This window comes from Haemorhous mexicanus, chromosome Z (genome assembly GCF_027477595.1).
Source record: "Haemorhous mexicanus isolate bHaeMex1 chromosome Z, bHaeMex1.pri, whole genome shotgun sequence".
Taxonomy (NCBI): Eukaryota; Metazoa; Chordata; class Aves; order Passeriformes; family Fringillidae; genus Haemorhous; species Haemorhous mexicanus.
Window position 1 is genome coordinate 57,402,754 of NC_082381.1, and position 21,278 is coordinate 57,424,031.

At 34.3% G+C, this 21,278-nt stretch overlaps 1 protein-coding gene across 2 annotated transcripts in view; it reads left to right on the plus strand.

The window, feature by feature from the left end:
- TTC39B (tetratricopeptide repeat domain 39B) overlaps nt 1-20,595 on the plus strand; it is a 77,691-nt gene extending 57,096 nt beyond the window's left edge. For both annotated transcript variants that reach the window (XM_059873529.1, XM_059873530.1), the window contains 14 exons: nt 164-231; nt 2,243-2,307; nt 2,467-2,572; nt 3,897-3,962; nt 5,515-5,623; nt 6,453-6,520; nt 6,607-6,666; nt 6,967-7,128; nt 8,190-8,281; nt 8,424-8,544; nt 10,463-10,574; nt 13,927-14,044; nt 15,148-15,264; nt 16,255-20,595. In XM_059873529.1, coding sequence (XP_059729512.1) covers nt 164-231; nt 2,243-2,307; nt 2,467-2,572; nt 3,897-3,962; nt 5,515-5,623; nt 6,453-6,520; nt 6,607-6,666; nt 6,967-7,128; nt 8,190-8,281; nt 8,424-8,544; nt 10,463-10,574; nt 13,927-14,044; nt 15,148-15,264; nt 16,255-16,351 — 1,361 coding nt within the window. In that variant the 3' untranslated portion in view covers nt 16,352-20,595. The remainder of the gene's footprint in view (nt 1-163; nt 232-2,242; nt 2,308-2,466; nt 2,573-3,896; nt 3,963-5,514; nt 5,624-6,452; nt 6,521-6,606; nt 6,667-6,966; nt 7,129-8,189; nt 8,282-8,423; nt 8,545-10,462; nt 10,575-13,926; nt 14,045-15,147; nt 15,265-16,254) is intronic.
- Nucleotides 20,596-21,278: the final 683 nt, after the last annotated feature.

A 21,278-nucleotide genomic window follows, 5' to 3' on the forward strand; every position in this document is an offset into this window, starting at 1 on the left:
CTGAAATGGCAACAGCAGAATTTTGCTTTTTTTTTTTTTTTTCTTTTTCTTTCTTTTCTTTTTCTTTCTTGTCTTGGCAGCATTTTGTTTGTCCCATTGACCCCAAGAAGACAGTATTGACAATGACATTGCTGATAGTAAATAACTTTTCTTTCTTATATAGAGGAAATGCATGCTGAAATCTGCTATGCTGAATGCTTATTACAGAAAGCAGCTCTCACCTTCGTACAGGTAAAGTCACTTTCTCATTTTGTGTGACAGTGTAATGGAAAGAGATTAGTACTTATAAAACATCATTCCAACAATAGATGTGATGTTTAAACCAAAATTTTTTGCTAGTGAATGTTATTTCATGGCAGTGATTGAAAGTATAGTAAATCTTATGCTGCTCAGCAAAGTTCTCTCTTTGTTTGTATGAATAACCAAAGATGATATTCAGATACTGAAGGTATATACTTCAGATATTCAAGGTATTACCCTAAGGTATAAGTTTACCATCTTTTACCATCTTTTAAACATACCTCCTGTATTACACGAAGTGGTATTTTTAAATGATTTGCATCACATTGGACAATGTCCAGTGCCTGCATAATAATATTTTCAAGTATAAGGAAGTGTGTTGTTTGAAAGTGCAAGTCATTTTTGCATGAATGGGTAAAATGTTTTCCAACTAATAAAACTTCAGCTGATACACACGTGTAATTTCCAATTCAGTCTTGCTCTCTATGCACATGGTGTCAGGAATAATACAGTAATGAATGCTCATAAAATGGGCATGCTTAGCATTGCTGAGGTAACAATTCAGCTCACAGAAAGATCTGGTATTTTATACTGTGTGATGCTAGTGACTTAGGTTGTGGTTCAGGGACTTCATGCTACAGAGTTTTCAAATAGAATTTGAAACTTGATTCCTGGAAATAGGAGTTGTTTGTCTTACTTTTTTAAGGTATGTGAGTGTTTAACAAGTGTTTATTGAATATATTTTAGATAATCTTTTCCAGTATAAATTATGATAGAGAAGTGAGGCATATAGGATACTAAGGTCAGATTAAGTTCCTTTGGCAAATGCTTGTGAACTACTTGATTTGGCTAGAAGTGTCAGGAAATGCTATTAATGGAATGCTAGTCTTTGCTGAAACTATTTTGCTCCTTTACTAACCATGTGGAAGCAGCCCTCTTTATTTTTATTGAGTGGGTGGGGTCTGTTTTAACCATGAAAAGAATTTTGAAACACTTGTTGAAGAAGGTGAGTTAGGACTGTATAAAATAATTTAAAAATCCTTAGATGTATATTTTCTCTGAAACACCACATCTGTATTGCTTTTGACTGTAATACCCCACTTTTCTGATTGCTGTTCTGCGCCATATTTGTCATCTTTCACTGACTGTGCTTGATGTTAGGATGATGATGATAACAAAATGTAAACACTCAGAGGGAAATAGAATTCTTGTACTAAAACACTTGCATTTGGGTGTTCAGACTTGCAGACAAGAGAAATGAGGAGTTTTAAAATGGTAATTTTTTTATGGAAGCCAGAATTTCCTTTGGTTGATCTTTCTGAGGCCTTTTTTGGTTGGTTTTTCATTTTCCACATTGTATATACTGTTCCTAAGTATTTAAATTTGCATTTCTGAAATGCCAGCACATTTCCCTTTTATGTGAATTTTGGGAGAAAAAATTTCATCCTGTTGAATGATGTCTTGCTTTTCAGGAATTTAGTTTTGATGGCAAGTACGTTGTGGCTTTGTTTTGGTTTCTCTAGAGGTTAGTAAGTGCATAAATTGAGTAACAAAGGTAGTTACTTCTGATCAGCAATGGAATTTCATCTGTTCAGGGGATTTTTCATTTTGTCTTCTGCCAGTTTCTGTAGGCATCCTTGTGTATGTTAGAATTGTCATTTCCAAATATTTGAAACAGTTCCTGCAGCACCATCTGGTGGAGAGCTTTCTTGGTTCATTTGTATACATTGCAAATTCTGCTATAACTAACACTTTGACTTCCTTTTTCACCTCTCTCTTCAGTTTTAAAAAATATTATGTGCACCAAAGAAATGTTTCCCTGACAACTTAGAGCAAGTGTTAACATCAGTCTTAGAGACACATCTAGTGATTGAAAAACATTTTTAGTGTTTCCTACAACATTAACTTATAAATAAATGTAAATGTAGTTGGAGGATTTTTATGTATGTGTTATGTGTAATATGAACGCACCATATTTTACAGTTAGATCTTTTTCTTCCAGGATGAAAATATGATCAACTTTATCAAAGGTGGACTGAAAATTAGGACAAGTTACCAAATATACAAGTAAGCTGTTAGAAAACACTTGGCTTCAACATTAATATGAGCAGTTGGAGTGGCATTAATGCCCCCAAAATACAAAGGAATATTTTTTTATCTGTCATAGTAATCAATCATAGTAATTTCTATGTTGTGTTTCCCCTTCCCTCCTTTCTCCATCACAAGGGAATGTCATCAGGTGCTACAGACAACTCAGGGGAACAAAAGCAAAAATGAAACATACTACCAGTTTGAAGGAGGAGTAAACCTTGGAATTGGAGCATTCAACTTGGTATGACTTCTTCCTCTGCAGTAAGGCCATTGGGTTATTCTGTAGGACTGTCTTTCTTTGTATTTACGGTACTGTAACTGATTTAACATTTACACATTTGTATAAAAAAGAGAGATAAAGGTCTTGGAGGTTTTATGCAATATGAATCCAGCATTAACTTTTGGCATGCATGCTTTCTGGGATGTTTCTATTAGTTTATTCTGAACTGTTTAATTCTCTGGGAATAACTAATATATGTATTTCTGAAGTGAAAAAGGAGCTGCATCTTACCTGTGTGTAGCAGGATTTTTAAAGATGCTTATGCTGTGGTTACAAAATGCCTAGAGGGACTGTTTAATTTTAACTCCCCCCATGTATCTCATTCTTTTACTTCAGTGACATACTGTGGAGTCACATAGATAATTATAGTTAGGAGAATGAACAGTAGTTTACTGAGTTTGTGCAAAAGAAAATTTGCTTTTCTTTACAATTTGCTGCAGTTACCTTTTCACATCTGTCATGGCAATGGTGAAAGTTGATTTCTGCCACTATGTTAATTTCTGTATCATTCTAGACTGGAGATGGCCAATTTTAAGTATGGTCAGAAGAACTCAGGTTTATCTGCACCAGACTTTAAAGAACAAGCAACTGTGTTCATAAGTGCTCTTGCCTCTCCTGTTCTTCATGGAATCCTCTCAGTAGGAGGCTTAACAGAAAAAGTGTCCGATGGGCAAAATGTAGTAGGGTGAATGGAGCTTTCTAAAAACTCAAGTTGACCTGCTTCTTAATGCTCATTGAAAAGGTGGTTATGATGTTTGTACATTTTCTGTTGTGTAGGATATGGAGGATGCAGTTACAGAGGGAACAAAAATGCCTATAATAGAGGGCTAAAGGATGATAGCAACTGCTAGTATTTCTAAAACCACTGATCTGCTGATTCAGTGCTCCCACAGGAGCAATAAGTAGAGCCTCTGTGAGACTCCCAAAAAATGAAATAATGGTATAGGAAGATGACAGTTGCAGGTTTCAAGTCATCCTAAAATAGATAAGACTTTCATTCCAAAAGACCCACAATTTTCAAGCAATTCTGATCAGCTGAAGATAGAAACATCTGTCATTATATAAAGAAGCACAGCTGGATTCTGTCTCTTTTCATGCTGGATGGTCATCAGAATTCTGAGCATGCATGTTTACTTTCAAGTTCTTTCATGTTTTAATTTTTTACCAATGTGTAATAGTATTTAACATAGTAGCTGGCCTTTTTGGTTCACGTTTATAGCAATGTAACATTTTTTTTTAAGTGTAGATATTTTTACTAATCTTTTTATTTTAAAATGTGTTTCAGATGCTGTCACTTTTACCAGGAAGGATCCTCCGACTTTTAGAATTCATTGGATTTTCTGGCAATAGGGTATTCAATTTGATACTTGTTTTTCAAAATAATTTTTTCTCAGATAAAAGACTGGATGAATTTAATGCCATATATTCCATACTAGAAGTATAATATCGACTGTTTATCAGTATTTTGGTGTTGTTAAAAAGATAAATGGGTTAGATGACACAGGCATAAAAGCACATATGGTGATACTCCACTCTTTAACATCCATGGGAAATTACCAGTTTATTAAAGAGGAGATTTTGCCAATGCAATTTCCTTTACTTTCCTTTTGCTAACCCTTAAGTAGAGGATATCAGCTTTCTTTTCTAGTTATGTAGCCAGAAATTGACACTGCTCACCAGTAACTGAGGGAAGAATCATATTTCTACATTTTTCCACCCCAAATCCCAGCCCATTTCTTTGAAAAAAAAAATTCTGAATATCATGTGTCACACTGGAATCTTGGTACATCTTTCTCTCGTGGACAACAAAAATATTTGTAACTTGTTTTGTAAGTATTTTACAGCTCTTTGAAACTCTTTTTGATGCCCACAAGAAATGAAAACCCCCAAAAAACTCAAGTAAAATACTGTAATAAAGCAACCCACAGAACTGTACACAATTGAACTTCAAATTATTACTGCTGCAGTCACCATATGGTCGTATTGCTGTTAGATTGTCCACAATATGGTTCTCTTGCTGTGAAATTAGACTTCAGTAGAGACCAGTTCATTCAGTTTCTTCCTCTGAAAAACCTGGTTCTTTCTGAAGCTCTTCCAAAATACACATTTTTCCCTGACTAAAAATGCAGTAAAGGCTGAAAGAAAAATAATGATTTTGAAATATCATCACAAATTTTTTTTGTGTGGTGCTTGAATTCTCCTTTAATTCATCAAGTTGCTATGCAATAAAAGTGATCTGTTAATATTTGTTTTGAGGCAAAATTATGTTTCTGGGGAGTCACTGCTTTTGGTCATGGAAGCTGTGAGCTCAACACCCCTCAAACAGTCAAGCTGTTATGTAATGGGTCTAAACAGAAATGTAAGGGGAGTCTCGTGTTAAATCTGCGTAAGGCTCCATGAATCTGGATCTGTCTTTAGACAGCAATGTATCAGCAGAAGTAATATTTTGTCAGAGCCTCAAAGTAGTGGCTGACTTGATGGAAGAGAATTGAGGATAATCAGGGTTTTCCGTGAAGGAAGACTCACGCCAACAAGTAGCGCTGGAACTATTGGGAGAGTTTCCTACTGAACATAAGTTGAAGGATGTTATTCTGAAAGGCTCATAGTCAGAACACAATGGGGAAGGGTTGTAGGTCTGTGTGTCTGCATGGTTCATGTGGTGTTCCCATTTCACCAGAGGACTGAAATGCATGATTTTATTAAGAGTTAGATTAGTCCTCTCCTTCCTGAGTGCTATTAGCTGTGACAGAAACGTTTTGAGGGTTGTGTTAGATTTGAGATAAGTACTGAATTATGAAATAATTCCATCTGAAAGGAAAACTGAATTTTTGTTAGCCAGAGAAAATTGATAGTAACTCTGTATACTTATAGTTAATTCTGCATGTGTTTGTGATATTTCTTAGGAGTTGGGCCTCTGCCAACTACGGGAAGGCGCATCTGGCAGCAGTTTGAGGGCCATTCTGTGTACTTTCACCCTGTTGGTTTATCATACTTACGTCTCCTTAATCCTTGGTGAGACCCACTGTGTAGCTTTTCAGTCATGCTACACCTTATGATAGATATTGTGATTTATTTTTATAACAGAATTTCAAAATTATGGCCAAATAGGAGTTTGCTGTATACTTAATTATGATGTAAAATTAATATCCATGACAAAGCTGTGTCTGCAGAAGCAGTGAGGATAGATAGCATTATACCAAAATCTTGCTCCATTTGCAGGGCTGTCACAACAGCAAAATATTGCAAAACATTATTAAGTTCAGAAAAGTCATTATCCATAAATTAACATCAGATATTGTGAAAAATATCTCCAGAAAAAAGTATGCAACCAGAATTAATTGCTTTTGCCATTTAGAGCTGGAAGTCATAATTAATTCTATATTCTTCTTTACCGTATATTTTTACATTCTTTATATTTAAGTATTTTAGTACTTGTCCCTCAGGCTCATCAGGAAATTAAGGAGAACTTCATTTCTTCCAGTATCACTTGTATTTCATTACTGAGTTCAAAATTAGGAGAGGAGGCAGCTGGAATGTTTTCCTATCTTGCTAAAGCAATTAAAGGGATTAAAAAATATAACTAGGATCAGTAATGGAACAGTCTCAAAAATATTCCTGTATTGTATCTAATTTGTTTCTACTTAGAGACAGTATTTTTAAATCACTTAGTATCTTGGGACAAAGAATTTAGTTTTATAGAAACAAAATATGATTAAATAATTCTGCTTTCACATAAAGCAATCATCCATTGATCTGTCAAATACGATGCGGAAACAGAATCTTAGTCTATGAAACTTGGATTCTTTTAAGTACATTGAGGTTGGTTTGTTACGTTTTCCAGGTACAGGGGAAGCCAACCTTCAGGAAGCAGACAGTCTCCTTGAACCCTACCTCCTGAAATTTCCAAATGTGCGTATTTCTAATAAATTTTATAACAAAAATGTATTTCCCTATGCTCAAACTCTAACTGGTTATTTTTCTCATTTCTTTTCAAGGGTTCCATTATTCTATTTTATGCTGCCAGAATAGATATACTGAAAGGAAATTTTGAAAAGGTAAAACATTTTCTTTCTAAGATTTTTGTTTAGTGTTTAGTTTGAGGAGGAAAAATAATTAATTCATCAATGTATCAGTTGGACTGATAAGTATGCTGTTATCCCTGTTCACATTCACTGTCAATGTTGATTCTAGCCCTTTCTCTAAGTGATACTGAAAGGGAAGTTTATCTCATTTTACTTGTCAGGTGTTTTCCACCTAGGTGCTAGGTAAGAAGTTGTCCTGTAATTAGACATGCTCTCACATGGAGCTGTAATTGAGCCAGTTTTCATAATTCTTCCTTAACTACTCACTCATAGGCACAATTGGGGTTCCAAGACTGCATAGCAGCCCAGCAAGAGTGGAAACAGATTCATCATCTCTGTTACTGGGAACTGATGTGGTGCTACACCTTCCAGCAGGACTGGCTTCAAGCATATCGGTATGCAGACCTGCTCAGCAAAGAGAGCAGGTGGTCTAAGGTAAATGGGGCAGGTGAACATTGTTGTGATATACCAGTGGTGTCTACAGTTAAAGTTACTTTTCACTTTGCACAGTAAGAGTAATGTTTGCCTTCCTGAGAAACTCATAAACAAAGACGCAGTGGGACCAAGCTGTTTTAACTGGGTGGTTAAAGATGACAATTTATTTCATGTTTTGAAGCAGCAGAACCATAAGCAGCAATGCTTTGGCCCCTCCAAATATGGAGGTCCTTACCCGGGTTGAGAGGAAGAAGAGGGATAGGAAAACTGTAAACTTGTCTCTCAAGTCAAGTTCTAACATTCAGTAGTAAAACTTGGCTGAAGAAACTGTGTTTGGGGTTTACAAACACACACACCTACTCAGCAGGTGCTTTATGGCACAAAATGAGAGGCTTCGGGGGACAGGATCTCACTAGAAAAGGCTGGGCAATCAGATAACCTTTTCCTTGTAAAAACGTTTTTCAGAGTATGAACCAAGTGCAATGTGCCAATAACCTTTTATGCATTATTATTACTATTTCTCTATAGAGTACTGTTTTATTATCTTAATGAAAATGGGTATACATCTAATTCTTGGCAAAAGAGGAAGAAAATAGTATATTCAACATGAAGTGCAAATGTCTTTAATAGAATTATGGATTTTTTTTCCCTGCGAAACCCAGTTATTAAACTTTCCTTGAATGAGTACCCAGATATTTCCTTCTGTTTTTTTCAAGCATGTCTCTACATGTAATAGATCATATAATAACAGTAATGGACTTTAGAACAGTTAAGTCATTTAACCTCTTCTCTTTGACAGTGGTTTGCATAATAAATTCTCCTGTTCTTTGCAGGAGATACCTTTAACTTTCTGACTCATATAAAAATATAAATACATTAAAAATAAACTTACAGCATAAATTCTGTGACAAAGGGAATACTAAAGTTTTGTAGTTATATCTTCCTGAGAATTATGGGAATACTTTGCTGCAGCAATTGGGTGAGAGATTTGAGTCTTTAATTTATTGATTAAACACAGAAAATTAGAAGTGGTAATCTGTTGCTGTTTCTTTTTGAAATAGGCAATATATGTATTTCAGAAGGCAGCAATTCTGTGTATGCTTCCAGAGGAGGATTTGAAGAGGACTGGTGAGGACATAGTGTCTTTATTTAGGTAAACTTTTATTAAGCAGCTGAATGTGCACTCTTTCTCTCCCCATGTCTTTATCTTGTGTGACTTGCGTCTTACTTATAACCATAAATTTTCCAATTTTCCAAAATAAACAACTTTTTTTTTTCATTTTCCCTTCTTGTAGACAAGTGGATGGTCTAAAACAGAGAATTGCGGGAAAATCTATCCCGACTGAGAAGTTTGCAGTAAGGAAAGCTCGACGCTATGCATGTCCTCAACCAGTGAAGCTGATATTACCTGCCTTGGTATTTGTTCTTGCTTTGTTTTCATCCTTTTCAAAGAGAAAAGAAATCAGAATAGTTCATTATACAGGGAAGGAATAATATTGTCAAGTATTATATGTCTGCATTTTAAATTTTTAAGAAGTACTGCATTAATGCAATGTGATTTTGGTGAAAAGTATTAGGGACTGGATCATACTACCAACTAAGCAGCAGTATGAAACAAGTGCCATATTTTTCATGTGAAAAGTTCAGTATACAGAAAACTGCATTAGTGTTCTTTAGGTTGGTAGGATTTTAGTCCTGGTCTTCTAGACTCATTAGAAAGTTAAGGAGTACTTCGGTACTTTCTGTTTTTCTTATGAAAATGTAGACTGGTGGTTGGTTTTTGTTGTGGTTTTTTTATTCCCCTTGTATTGAGTCTGATTAAAACAAGCAGAAGTTAAAGTAACTTCATGAATGCTATTCTAATTTCCCGTATTTTAACATCAGAGTCATTAGTATTGCACAGTCTGTTTCTATGTTCACAGCAGTGATACTTTTGATATGTGTATGCTAAAATCTTTGTTCATGCATAATTTACCAACAACTGTACTTGAAAAACCCAATTTGAGAAGAAATTTCTTATGTTAAAGCTCATTGATATAAAAAGAGAGGAGTCGAAAGAAAATTACTGCACTGGTTCTAAAATTCATTCTATATTAATTTGCATGTAGAGGACTAAGTAAAATTTTTCTTGGGCTTGTACAGCAGTGCTTGTAATTGTGAGTATATATATTTGGTCTTGCTGTCAAATAAGGCATTCTGTTTTAATTTAGGAATTTTTACATCATGGACTAAGCATAACCAAACATAGTTTGTGGTTTATTTCAGTAAGTATAAGTTAGAAAGGTCTACAGAACTGAAATAAGTCTAGCATGATGTAGTTGATGATCTTAATAATGCTGTTTCAGACTTTGATACAACCAGATTTTTTCTCTGTCTGAAAATGTACATATTTACAGTAAAAATGCAAGCGGAAGTATTTTACCAATGTATTGTATCAGCTTCAAAATTACATTAGGCTTCATATTTCAGAGGTGTAATTTCAGTTATGGTAGAACAAATGATATTCTAGTTTGTAGTGACTGAGTAAAGATCTTGGCAAAGCTCCTTGTTGGTTAGCATTAACCCTCATTTTCCTCAAGTTTTACAATGTGTTAATGTATCAAAACAAGCTTATTGCTTACTGTTGTACTGAAGCATCTGGGAAGATATGTTTCCAGGATTTGTCTTGGTTTTTTTTTTCAACAAAATTTTGTAGAAATTAAAGTAAAATCATATGTTGGATGTGCCTACTGGAATCACATTTTTATCCAGAAAGTTGTATCTACCATATATATATATGTAAATATATATAAATATATATTAAAAAAAAATATATATATATATAAATACAAGAGAGTGCTTTTGGGTTTGGGTGCATACTTACATTAAGTATACTGTATATACAAACACAAACTCAAATGCACTCCAAATTTACCTATCATCCTTTAGAAAGAACTTTTAACTCCTTCCTTAGTTTGGGTGGCAGGGACCACAAGTTGAATCTAAAGCATCCAGTTTTGCTGATGTGTTATGTGGGTGATGGTAAACTGTCTTGATAAAATCTGTTCAGTTTATTTTCTGAAGATCTGTGAAAATACATAGCAGTAGGCATCAAAACATTCAAATCTTAGAAACTCAGGTTAACTTTGTCAACACATGTTCAATGTAATTTTTCCTTTCCTATTCATAGATGTGTTGTACCAAAACAAGCTTTGGTAGTATTTTTATGTACTCAAAAATGTTCCATAATAGCCTTTTCAGAGGCACTCTTTAGTTAAATATTTATGCAATTCCATGAGTTTTTCTCAATTTTTACTTTTGTTTGGTTGTTTTGTTTTGTTTTTTTTTTAATCAGGAAATGATGTATGTCTGGAATGGATTTGCAATTGTGGGCAAAAGAGCAGACCTCACTGAAAGCTTACTGGTAACAATTGAAAAAGAAGAAGCTGCTCTACAAAATGAAACTAGTAAGTGATCAGTTAAGGTGGCATTAATAATCTTACAAGACATGCTGACCTTTTCCCATGCTTTTGTCTTCTGATATTCTGCAGAGTGAATGTTGGCTTTGACAATGTTCTAATTTAAGTCCAAATATGGAAGTTTTGGAGCCTCGTGAAAACTAGGAGTGGTTCTTCAATGTGTTCTTTATGCAGTGTAATTGAGGCTGCAGACAAATACAGAAAACTCAGGGACATGAGGTTATTAGTTACAGAACATTACTGGTCTAGCTTAGTTTTTCTTGTCTTTGAGAGTGTTCTTGGACCATAATCTGCTAATGTCTTAAATGTATGAAAAATACTTTTTCTAAGCCAATTTCTGTCACAGGTTATTACATAGGACACATGCTGCATAGAATATGACAGAGTATAAAAGATCTGATGAAGTGCTATGCATGAATGAGTCTGGTTTTTTGTTTTGCTTTCTGGCAGAATAAAACGCATTTGCTAGTTGTAAAATGAAGCATACTTAACAAATAAACTTTGACCATGGTTTTACATCTTGGAGTAAACTTTAGGCAATCAGCCCATAATTTACTCCTAAAAGAACTTAAATTCATTTATTACAACTGGTTTACTGCACAAAAGTACTTGATTTTTGTCAGATTTTATCAGGATGGTTTTTTTACCTATCACGTGAATTTTTGGGGAGAATTCTCTTTTGAGCTTTTCTAGAATAAATACTACCATTTTGCATGTGAATCTTTTAAAATGATAATTCACTAAAATAATTTCTGTTGAACCCAGATTCTAGTCACACTTATGAACAATTTAGCAGTTTAGTGGTTATGAACACCACTAAACCATAAGTCACACTTATGGACAATTTAGTGGTTAAAACAGCAATTCTGAAATGTAATATATATCTAAGTCTGATTTACACTGTAAATGGAGGCAATGCATAAGAAATTATATAGGGGCATGCAAGAAATTTATAATGGTCAAATCTGGATGATATAATAAACTAAATGAGAGTAACTTGCATGGCCATGTTTGAATGGGGTTCCTTCATTTTCTGTGTTGCCCTTCACTTTTCTGCAGAATCAATAGTGTGCCTCTTAAATCTCAAGTGTTTTCCTTTTTTCTTCTTGCAATATTAAAACAAAAGTGTAGTGATATGCAAGATACTTGCAAATAAAGTAATTCCCATGAGCTCCACATGGAGGGTTCTGGCAGAACGTGTTGGAAATCCAGTGCTATATTGTGCAGAGATTTGTACTAGAAGTGCTCATCAATTGTAACAGCAAAGTAAATTTTCCTATCAAATCCCTGAGTAAAGACTTACAAGGTACCAAAATTAAAGCAATGGAGATAAAATCATGGTGGTTTTTCTTATGGAAATTCACTTTTTGCAAATAGGATATTGTCTGGAAGTGTATATACTTTCTGTGGTTTTTTTGTTTAGTAATAACTTCAGTCAGATGTAATTTAATTCTGTACTTCACATATGTGATCTTGATCTGCTTTTAAAGATCTGGATTCAGTGAAAATAAAGACTCTTATTATGAGAGTTGCTACTGAATCCCTAAAAAAAAAAAAAAAAAAAAAAAAAAAGAGAATAAGGCTCCTAGCAGAGTATGACAAAGTTACAATATAATTTTAATTGACAGTTTTTAGTGGTAGTAATACCAAAGGATTGCTCAGGTGCTGTGAAAAAAGGGCGTTGATTATACACAAAGGTCACACAGGGATTGAGACTTCCTAGAACTGTTTTTACTTCATTTGCTTCACATGAACAGGCACAGCATGGAATCTCTCAAGGAGTGAAAGAAATTTTATGTTGTATAGAGATGAAAATAGAGATGGTAGAAGGAACAAATGGAGTTATATTAGAGATGGGGTTCTTATTATTTTTTTCCACAGGATTTCTGGGAATCTTTTTTCATTTCCAATATATAAAAAGAGAATATTTAACTTCAAGAAAAAATAATTTTTTCTTGGTTTCTTTTCCTGGTAATGATACTTCCTTTGGTGTAGACCACTGCAGCTGCAAAGATGGTTCTCCCACATTTATTGTAAGGTTATCTGTGTTAAATTGGCCTGTGCAATTGTTGTTTTTGTATTTAGTGTTAATGTTTTAGCTTCTGTTCTTTTGGGAAATAAGAGTACTATTTGAAGTTCTTAAAGACTGGCGAGCCCTTGCTGACATCAGTGCTTGGCCCCAGTAATTTCAATGAGTGAGTCCTTCAGGAGACAGTCACAGAATCCAACACCTTAGTCTAGCAAAACAGGCTAGAGAGAACGCAAAGTACTCATGAGCTGCACTTCTGCTATCACTAAAAGCGCAGTCTGTCAGTTACAATCTATCAAGACTTTCTGGGTTCAAACACAGACAGAAATAAGGCTGAACATGGTGGCAAAGCACTTTGCGGAATCCTAAAATGTGTTAGTCTTGCATGTTTCAGAACTGTTTATGTAGGATTTCTTTGGCAGACTATTAAGGAAAAAATTAATGTGACCTTAGAGAGCTGGTAATTAGTTGTAAACAACATGATCTGAAGGGAGGGTGTTTTGCTTCCTGAATTGTTAATGTATGTGGTGCCATCTGTCTATCCATATGTGTACTCTTTCCTTTCTTTTCCTTCCTTGTACCCAGTAAATGCTGCAAACTAAGGAAACTAAAAAGGATCACACTTAAGTAAATTTTGAATTGATTCAAACACCCTCTTTCATCTGGTATTTTTGGTCCTATTGAACATAAGACTTTCAATAAAATTTTTCAAATATTATACACTATTACTTATTTTCAAATATTTTTCAATTATACACTGCTACTGAGACTTCTCAAATATTAGAGATGATAAAAATACTAGTAAACATGGTTTCTTGAATTTGTACTGCAAAATGATGCTTCTGAAGAGTTCTGTAAGAGAGTCATGGTGTGGTTTTACATGTTTTTTTAATGCTACTGATGCTACTGGAGGTCTGCCAGTGCTCTGTAATAGGGGAAGCTGTTAAGTTATGATGGTTTCTGTCTCACTGTAGTTTTAGCTATGGCAAGTAAGAAATCTTTAATTTATGTAATGTAATGTATTTAATTAATAACTGTTTAATCTTCAGTTAATAAAGTTTATGCCTATTTGTTTCATGTTTCAATTTCTAATTTCTTCTTTGCCTGTCTTTTAAGGAAAGATATGGATGTTGTGGACACATCTTCTTTAGTAAACAGTATTTTAAATCATGCATGAAGGTTATGTGCATTTTGAGGTGTAGAACACGAGAAACAACATCCTGCATCTGAATACATGTTCCCTATTGAAAATCTAATTTTCCTTTTCATGATGTCTTCAAATTGTTTGACATATCTCACTTTTACTATTAGATCACAATGAATACTATGTGGATGATGTATGCATGTTGCAGCTGCTGAAAGGCCTCTGTCTGAAACACTTGGGAAGACTCATGCAAGCTGAATTATGTTTCAGTAAAGTAATTCAAAGGTAAAAAAAGAACAGAAATAGATTTTCTAGCTTTTGGTGACATTTCTGATACTCTAGTTGCAGCTGTCATGTTAGAATTTTGAATAATTAAACATCATATTAAGGACCTGGAATTAAAATACCTCTGAAAGTAGTTAGAAAACCAGAAAACTTTGCGTATATTTTTCTGTAGCAATTTAACACTTACTGTAGTTTTGTATATGTGGTGTTTGAGGCTAAATAAGTCAAACTGCCAGGTAGCATACCCAAATACATTTGGAATTGTATTTGCAGAGCTGTAAGTAAGGCCAATACAGTTAGGTTTACTGTTTGTTTGGGTTTTTTTTTTTTTAACTCAGTATTTAGTACTTCAGGAGTCAATGCTTCCCCATGTAGATGAGAAGTTGTTGTTACATGTTTCGCTTGAAGACTGGCTTCTGCTGTGCTATGGATTTTCAGGTGTCAGCTCCATACCAGCTGTAATAGCTTTTCTATATAAAATATGAGTCAGGTTGTAGTTGAAAACTTCTTGTAAGTTTTTAGGTATTTGGGCTGAAGAAGAATGTTTACATGTGCAATGTTTCTAACAAATTATTTAGAAAAATTAATAATAGAATTTGTTATTGAGAACTATGTGTGTTTTAGTTCTCTTGCCATCTTGTTTTCTCTTACTCTAAGGTCCCTTGTGAGTTTAGTCAAGCACATTGCAAGTTTCAGGGCAGAGGGGTTTGATTGGTTGCAAGTTAAAGGAACACTATTTCTGAAACATATATTTCCAAAGGGAGCTGGCAGTGGGCAGGCTTTTATAGGTGAGGTATTTAAAAAAAATCTAAAGATAGCAGTTTTTCATAAAGTGTATGTTTTGCATGGATGAGGGTAAAAGTTTTCTGGTGCAGGGAGTACCTACATTTTGTTCAACTTTATTTTCTTCATATTTAGGGCTGCTATGCTGCTTTAAGACTGTTTATCAATGTGTATAGAATTAATCAGTAAAAATGGCTTCAGAAAAAGGCTTCCAGTTTTTCTGGCTGTGTGCTGTTACAGGCAGTGATTGCTTTTAAACTTTACTGGTCACTCAAGACAGGGTTGTAAGTTACCCTTTCTGTATTTTTCTCATTTTCTAGTGAGAAGCAAATAAAATATGACAGTTACTTGGTGCCGTTCACACTGTATGAATTGGGTCTTCTCTGCAAACAGCAGGATGAGACAGAAAAAGCAATAAGATACATAGAAACTGCAAAGTAAGTGGATTTTTTAATCACCTTGTAAATTAGGAATAATTCTGTATTTGCAGCATTGAGGACACTTGTTTTTTCTTCCTGGCAGCTTCCTTGCAAAATCCAAGTAATTATAAATCTCTTGATTTGCAGGACTTGTCCAGTATAGTTGAATGTTGCAGTTTCATAAACTGTCCTTCAGACACAGTGGAGTAGACAGATTCAAATAAGACACAGTAGGAAGGGAAAATCTTTACTTCTTGTATGGGCTTCTGAGATGCTGAGGGTCCATTGCATGCATGGGAGGAAGCTGGAGAGTCCAGGGAAGGCATATATGTACCATTGTGTCCCAGAGGGCAGCTGTGGCAATTAAATCAGTTCCACTAAAGGTGTTCATAGGAGAAGGTCAAAAGCCAGTACACCTGTCTGACTTCACCCCTTTTTCCTTTCATGTGGTGTTGCAGACCAGTTGAGAGTTTAATTTACTGTAGAGCAGCATATTTGCATCATCTGCAGATTGTAGTATAAGATAGAATGTCCCTTGTGTTTACAGAGAAATAGCCCAGTCTTGTAATGGTGTTCCCCCATGGGGTTTTGTTTGTTTGTTTGTTTGGTGATGGGATTTACAGAATACGGTTTCTGTACATATGATGTTTATTACTCTGGCTAAAATTGTGTTCTTAGTTGAAGCATACATTTTCTATTAAAACCCTTTTCTGTAGTATTTTGTCTTTTCACAGCAAATTTCAGTAATTGGGAGAGCTGTTAAAATGATCAAAATAAGTGGAAGAGATGCTAAGACACAAGTTCAGTTTATCAGGATATTTAATTTTAGTATTGGTCTAAGTTTTCTTCGCTCAATTTGTGGATGTAGTTTTAAATGTCTCATAACTCATCTGTGTGTCATTCTCCGCTTCCTATTGAAGGAATAGAGACTGTTAACTTACAAGCATATGAAGTATAAACAATTCAATCCAAACATCTTTTTCTTAAAATAAGTTGTCTGTTTTGCAGAAACAACTACAAGGAATACTCGATGGAGTCCAGGTTGCACTTCAGAATTCATGCAGCACTTGACAGCTTGAAGGTGTCACCTGCTTCAACACCTTAAATGAGGAGGGATGCTTTTCATGCATACAATAAATAGCCTACACAATCTTTTTTTAATCATAGAGAAGAACATAATGATTGTTTTCTGTCACTTCTGATTTGATGTCATTCTTTTAGACTTTTCTGTATAGCACCTATACCGTATCTACATGCTGTTAAAGAAGACCTTATATTTTGTTGATAGAAATAATTTAATATTTGACTTGAATGGGGGATATTTTTAAAAAAAAGGTGATGGTGCAATAAAGTTTAATGAAAATATTTTTTTTAATATAAGAACAGATGCAGGTTATACAGTGAAACTGTTGATAATTTCTGCATTTTTTGAAAGTTTTATTTTCTGCAGTGCACTTGAGACTTTTTTCCCTCTGGAACAAAAATGCAATGTCTGCAGATAACCTTATCCACATTTTTTGGCATACCATATTCTGAAATTTGTGTTCCAGAGGAAAGAATTAGTAATTTGACTTAATTGACTTAAGTCAATTGACTTAATTTCATTTTGGGAACAAAATTAACCTGTGTGAAGTGCAATATTTTTACTCTGTCAGATGAAGCTGAGGAGGGCTTCAGATGAAGCTAAGCAGGGCTGCAGTTGTAATGTCTTTACAGGTCTGTTTCAGTCAAAAGAAATGCATATAGGGGATATTTTTCACTTGTAGAAAAGCAGAGCTACAAAGGACATTATGTCCTTGTTATAAAGTAGAATTCAGCAGTCTTAAGTTGATCCTGACAGATTTATTTCACCTGTATAACAAAAACAAAAAAGCACTGAGAACAGTCATTTTGGAGCTTACACAGGATGTCTTTCCCAGTGAGAAAAGACTGGGAAATTTTGTCTGATGTCTACCCCAAATAGTTCTTGACACAACTGAAACTGTTTCCTGTCTTCCCTGTCATGGATCTGGAGAAAAGATTGTTCTTTCCCTTTTTTAAGCAATCATTAGTATTTGTAGACTAGCACTCTAGTTGGTATTCTCTGTTTTTGGATCCCAGCCAAAGTAAATAAAAATATCAGTGGATTTATGTATTTTCCTAATAATGAGTTAGAATTCATATTAACAGAAGTTGATTGTGCATCAAGAAGTGCATCCACTTTTAAACTTGGCGTTAAGAAAATGTGCATATTCTAGTCTAATTTCTACCAAAAATGTGCAGTAAAATTGAGATACTTATAAGTGTATTTTTCTTTTCATGCTACTATGCAAACAGAAGTATCGAAATGAATTTCCTATTTATTTAAATGAACAGATTCTAGCTGTCTGTTCTTAAAAAATATATTTTATTTTTATTTAAGCATACACCAAGTAACTCTTCTTTCACTAGCTATTGCAAAACTTACCATTTCCATATTTTAACCATGTCTGGTATGTTTACTTCTGCACAGTAAATTCATAGTACCTGTATATGTGATTTGCTGCTCTTAACTACCACCCAAGAAAAATCAGGATGAAATAAATAGGTGAAAAATGTGCCCTCAGTAAATGAGTAACTGGAGTTTCTAATTAAATAGTCAATATGATCTAAATGCTATAGCAGTTCTTCTCAGGTTACTGAGAACACAGCTTTCCTCTATGACTTATAAATAACAGGGTCATTTAATTGCTTATAATTCTATAATAGAGTGGTATATTTACGGGAGACTTAAGAGTTTAAAAATATTAGCTAAATAAACATAATGGGTCTTTCAAAATGGAAACCTGATCCAAAATCTTTTTTTGGTTTGAATTTGTGCCTATTGTAAATGTGTAACTTAAGTTATTGTGTAAAATTATACACATGTAAGTTTGAAGCTTAAGTACCCAAGACTGAATTACTGATAAATTATGCATGTTTATTTTCAAATATATTCAGTTGACTGTAGCTAAACCTCAAAATAGAGATTAGCAAATGCTATCAAATGACTTCTCTAAAGATTTACCCATTTATATATATATGATTGTAAACTGTAGTGAGAATAAGCTCATATATTTTCAGAAAATACTTTTGATGCGTCTGTGAGCATTATATGTTCAGTTTAGGATTATTTTGGTTTCATTTGATTATTGGATTAGGGTCTGCTTCATTTTTCTGTAGAAGGTGATGGGAACAATTGCCAGTAAAATTTCTGTAATTTGTGTTCCAAACAATACTTCACTTCAGAAGATTTATAGCTGGGACTACAGACTCTCAGGGCAGAGCATGATGTAGTCTCTGATCTCTTGTTTTTGTGGGGAGTGTCTTACAGCTAATATTTTAGGGGTGATTTGAGATAGAAATCAAAACTAACGAAAAATGAACAATGATTTCCTTAGAAACTGATTTTTTCAAAGTTTAGTACAAAGCTTCAAGAAGCAGTGTACTTTTTCCATTCGTGATGTTACTGATTGAAGAGAGATTAAAAAGAAATATTTTCTTCAGTTCAGCCTTCCAAAGGTAATATTAGTTCCCTGTGTGTGTTATACTGTGTTTCTTTTGGGATCAGCCTTTTTGCACTCCTGCAGGGGACAGGCTCATCCACAAAAATTGCCAGTACCCTCTGTAGTGTTTTGAGGACCCAATAGTAAATGCTATTTAGAGCTTGCCTCCTTTCTGTGCTGCGGTTCCAGACTTTGCTAGAAATATTGACTGATCAGAATTCTTACTCTAAGCTTTATTCTGAACATTTTTTTTCCAAGTTGTTAACAGTGGATGTATAGATGTGTGAGAGTGAGTTATAACCCTTCAGTAAAGGTGGGTCTCCACAGAGCTGCAAGAGATGCTTAGTTTTCCAAAAGCTGCAGAAAAGTGCATGTCTCCTTGACAGAATGCATCTATGATGCAGTATTATTTAGGACATTATGCCCGAGGTAAGTGATTTCTGTCTAAGAGTTCAGACAAAAGATTTGTGGCTTCTTAATTTTTTTTTTTAATCTGCTGTATTCTGTACTGGGCCTTAAATACAGCTCTGATTTAGTCTTAACTGCTGTTTATAATGTTCACTGCACATGCTCTTCCTCCATGGGAACTTTGAATATTATGCTGAGACTTAACTAAGCAAAGCTGATCATTTACCTGTGATGCTATAGCCTCTCTTGATAATAGTAGGAATTATAATATATACGAGAGCAAATGTAATTTGTTAGTTTAAGCAAGAAAGGCTGAGCTTATAGTTAGATTATGACAAAAGGTCATTTAGTTCTTTCTGATAATAGATGTATTTTTTTTTAAGGTAAGCAATAATAAATTAGCCTGGTTATAGGACAAAGCTTCTCTTTGATTAAGAATTGCCTACTTAGAAACTACTACAAAAAACTTCATGTCTGTGCATATCAATCAAATGTTAATCTGTTGAAAGATCATTGTACTACGGTTTGTAAGTCTTTATTCATCAGAGTAAAGAATAAATTTGTTTTTAAAAGAAATTGAAAGCAAATATATGTTAAAAGATAGCTGATGCAAGATTGTTATATATCTGTTCTAATACACAAGGGGTAGCAGCTGAATGTAGCACTTTATGGCCAGATAAATGTATAATAATCAGGTCTTGTTATGTTTCTAAAACACCTTGCAAAGTAATGTGTAAAACATTAAGTAATTTGTTGTAACAAATTCAACTTAGACTTTGCAGTTATTTTATTACTAATCGTAATGTTTTGTGTCTTATGTTTCTGTATATTCTTACACTGCCTAGTGCAACAAAGAATGTTTATATTTGCCCTGGTGCTGCAGTCTCTTTGCTTCTAATCTACTGAGTTTTGCACATGTTATCTGGTACTTGATGAGTAAACAATGAGGGAAGAAAAACAGAAAATGAGGAATGAAGTATCTTCTGGTTTAAAGAGCATGTAGAAATGTTCATTATCATGGACTGGAATGGATTTACACTGCAGAGGAATAAATCACATATGCTTGTGCTACTGAGTGCTGAATTTGGCACTGTATTCTAGCTGTACATCAAGAACCTCCAGATGAGATTTACCAAAGCATTATCATCAAAAAAGGCCTGATCTCTAGTTTATAAATGCTACCTTACACATTGAGCTCTAATACAACCTGTCCAGACTGAGAGGTTGTACAAGGCTGTCAAGGTCTGTTGAGTGAATAAAGGCTATTTTGAATGTAGATAGCGAATATAAAATAGGCTGCAGGGTTTCTTGGCTTTTTGGGGGGTTTTTGTGGTGCTACTGGTGTTTTGGGATTTTTTTAAAATTGTGTTTTGGGTTTTGATTTGTTTTTTTTCCCGTAATCTGGTAATAAATGCTATAGGACAGCTTCATAAAGAAACAGTGTGGCTCTTAACTTTGCAATTGGTAGAAAATTACCTTCTGGAAAAAAACGTTGAGAGTTCATGGTTAGCATAACAAATGTAATGCTTAGTGATTGCAAGATGAAGTACTTTCCTTTTCGTAGTGGCGTAAGCATATACTTCCAGTCTGTAGAAAAGCACATGTCAGCTAGTAATCCCAGGTAGGAGCACCTTCCTAGATTTAGTCACTTATCTAAAGAGAGAACTTCTTCAAACACATAAGCAGTAGGAGATGTGTCTGTTTTCTGTTAGGTCTTCTGTTCCATGAAAGTTACAGTGGTTGAGATTAATTATCTGTGCCATTGAAGCATGGAAAATACTTGGTGTTCATTTCATGTGACTCTGGGAAAAGTTAAGGTTTTACAAAAATCCTGCCTGAGAGGCTAATTTTCTTACCTGCTTAAGCCTGTAAATGTGGACCTCAAAACTCAATATTCATACAGTGGATATAAGAGTATATAAGGATAATTTTACTGATATGCTTAAAAGACACGTTACATCAGTATTTACAGTCAGGGTGGAAGGATATGTAAAATTAGGTTAATGCTACTTATATAGTTTATGTGGCTTAACTTGTTCCAGGGCATTCGGTTATCTTCAGAATTAAACTTTGTTGTAGAAAAGAGGGCAGTAGGAATTGAAGTATGATTTTATTTTTATT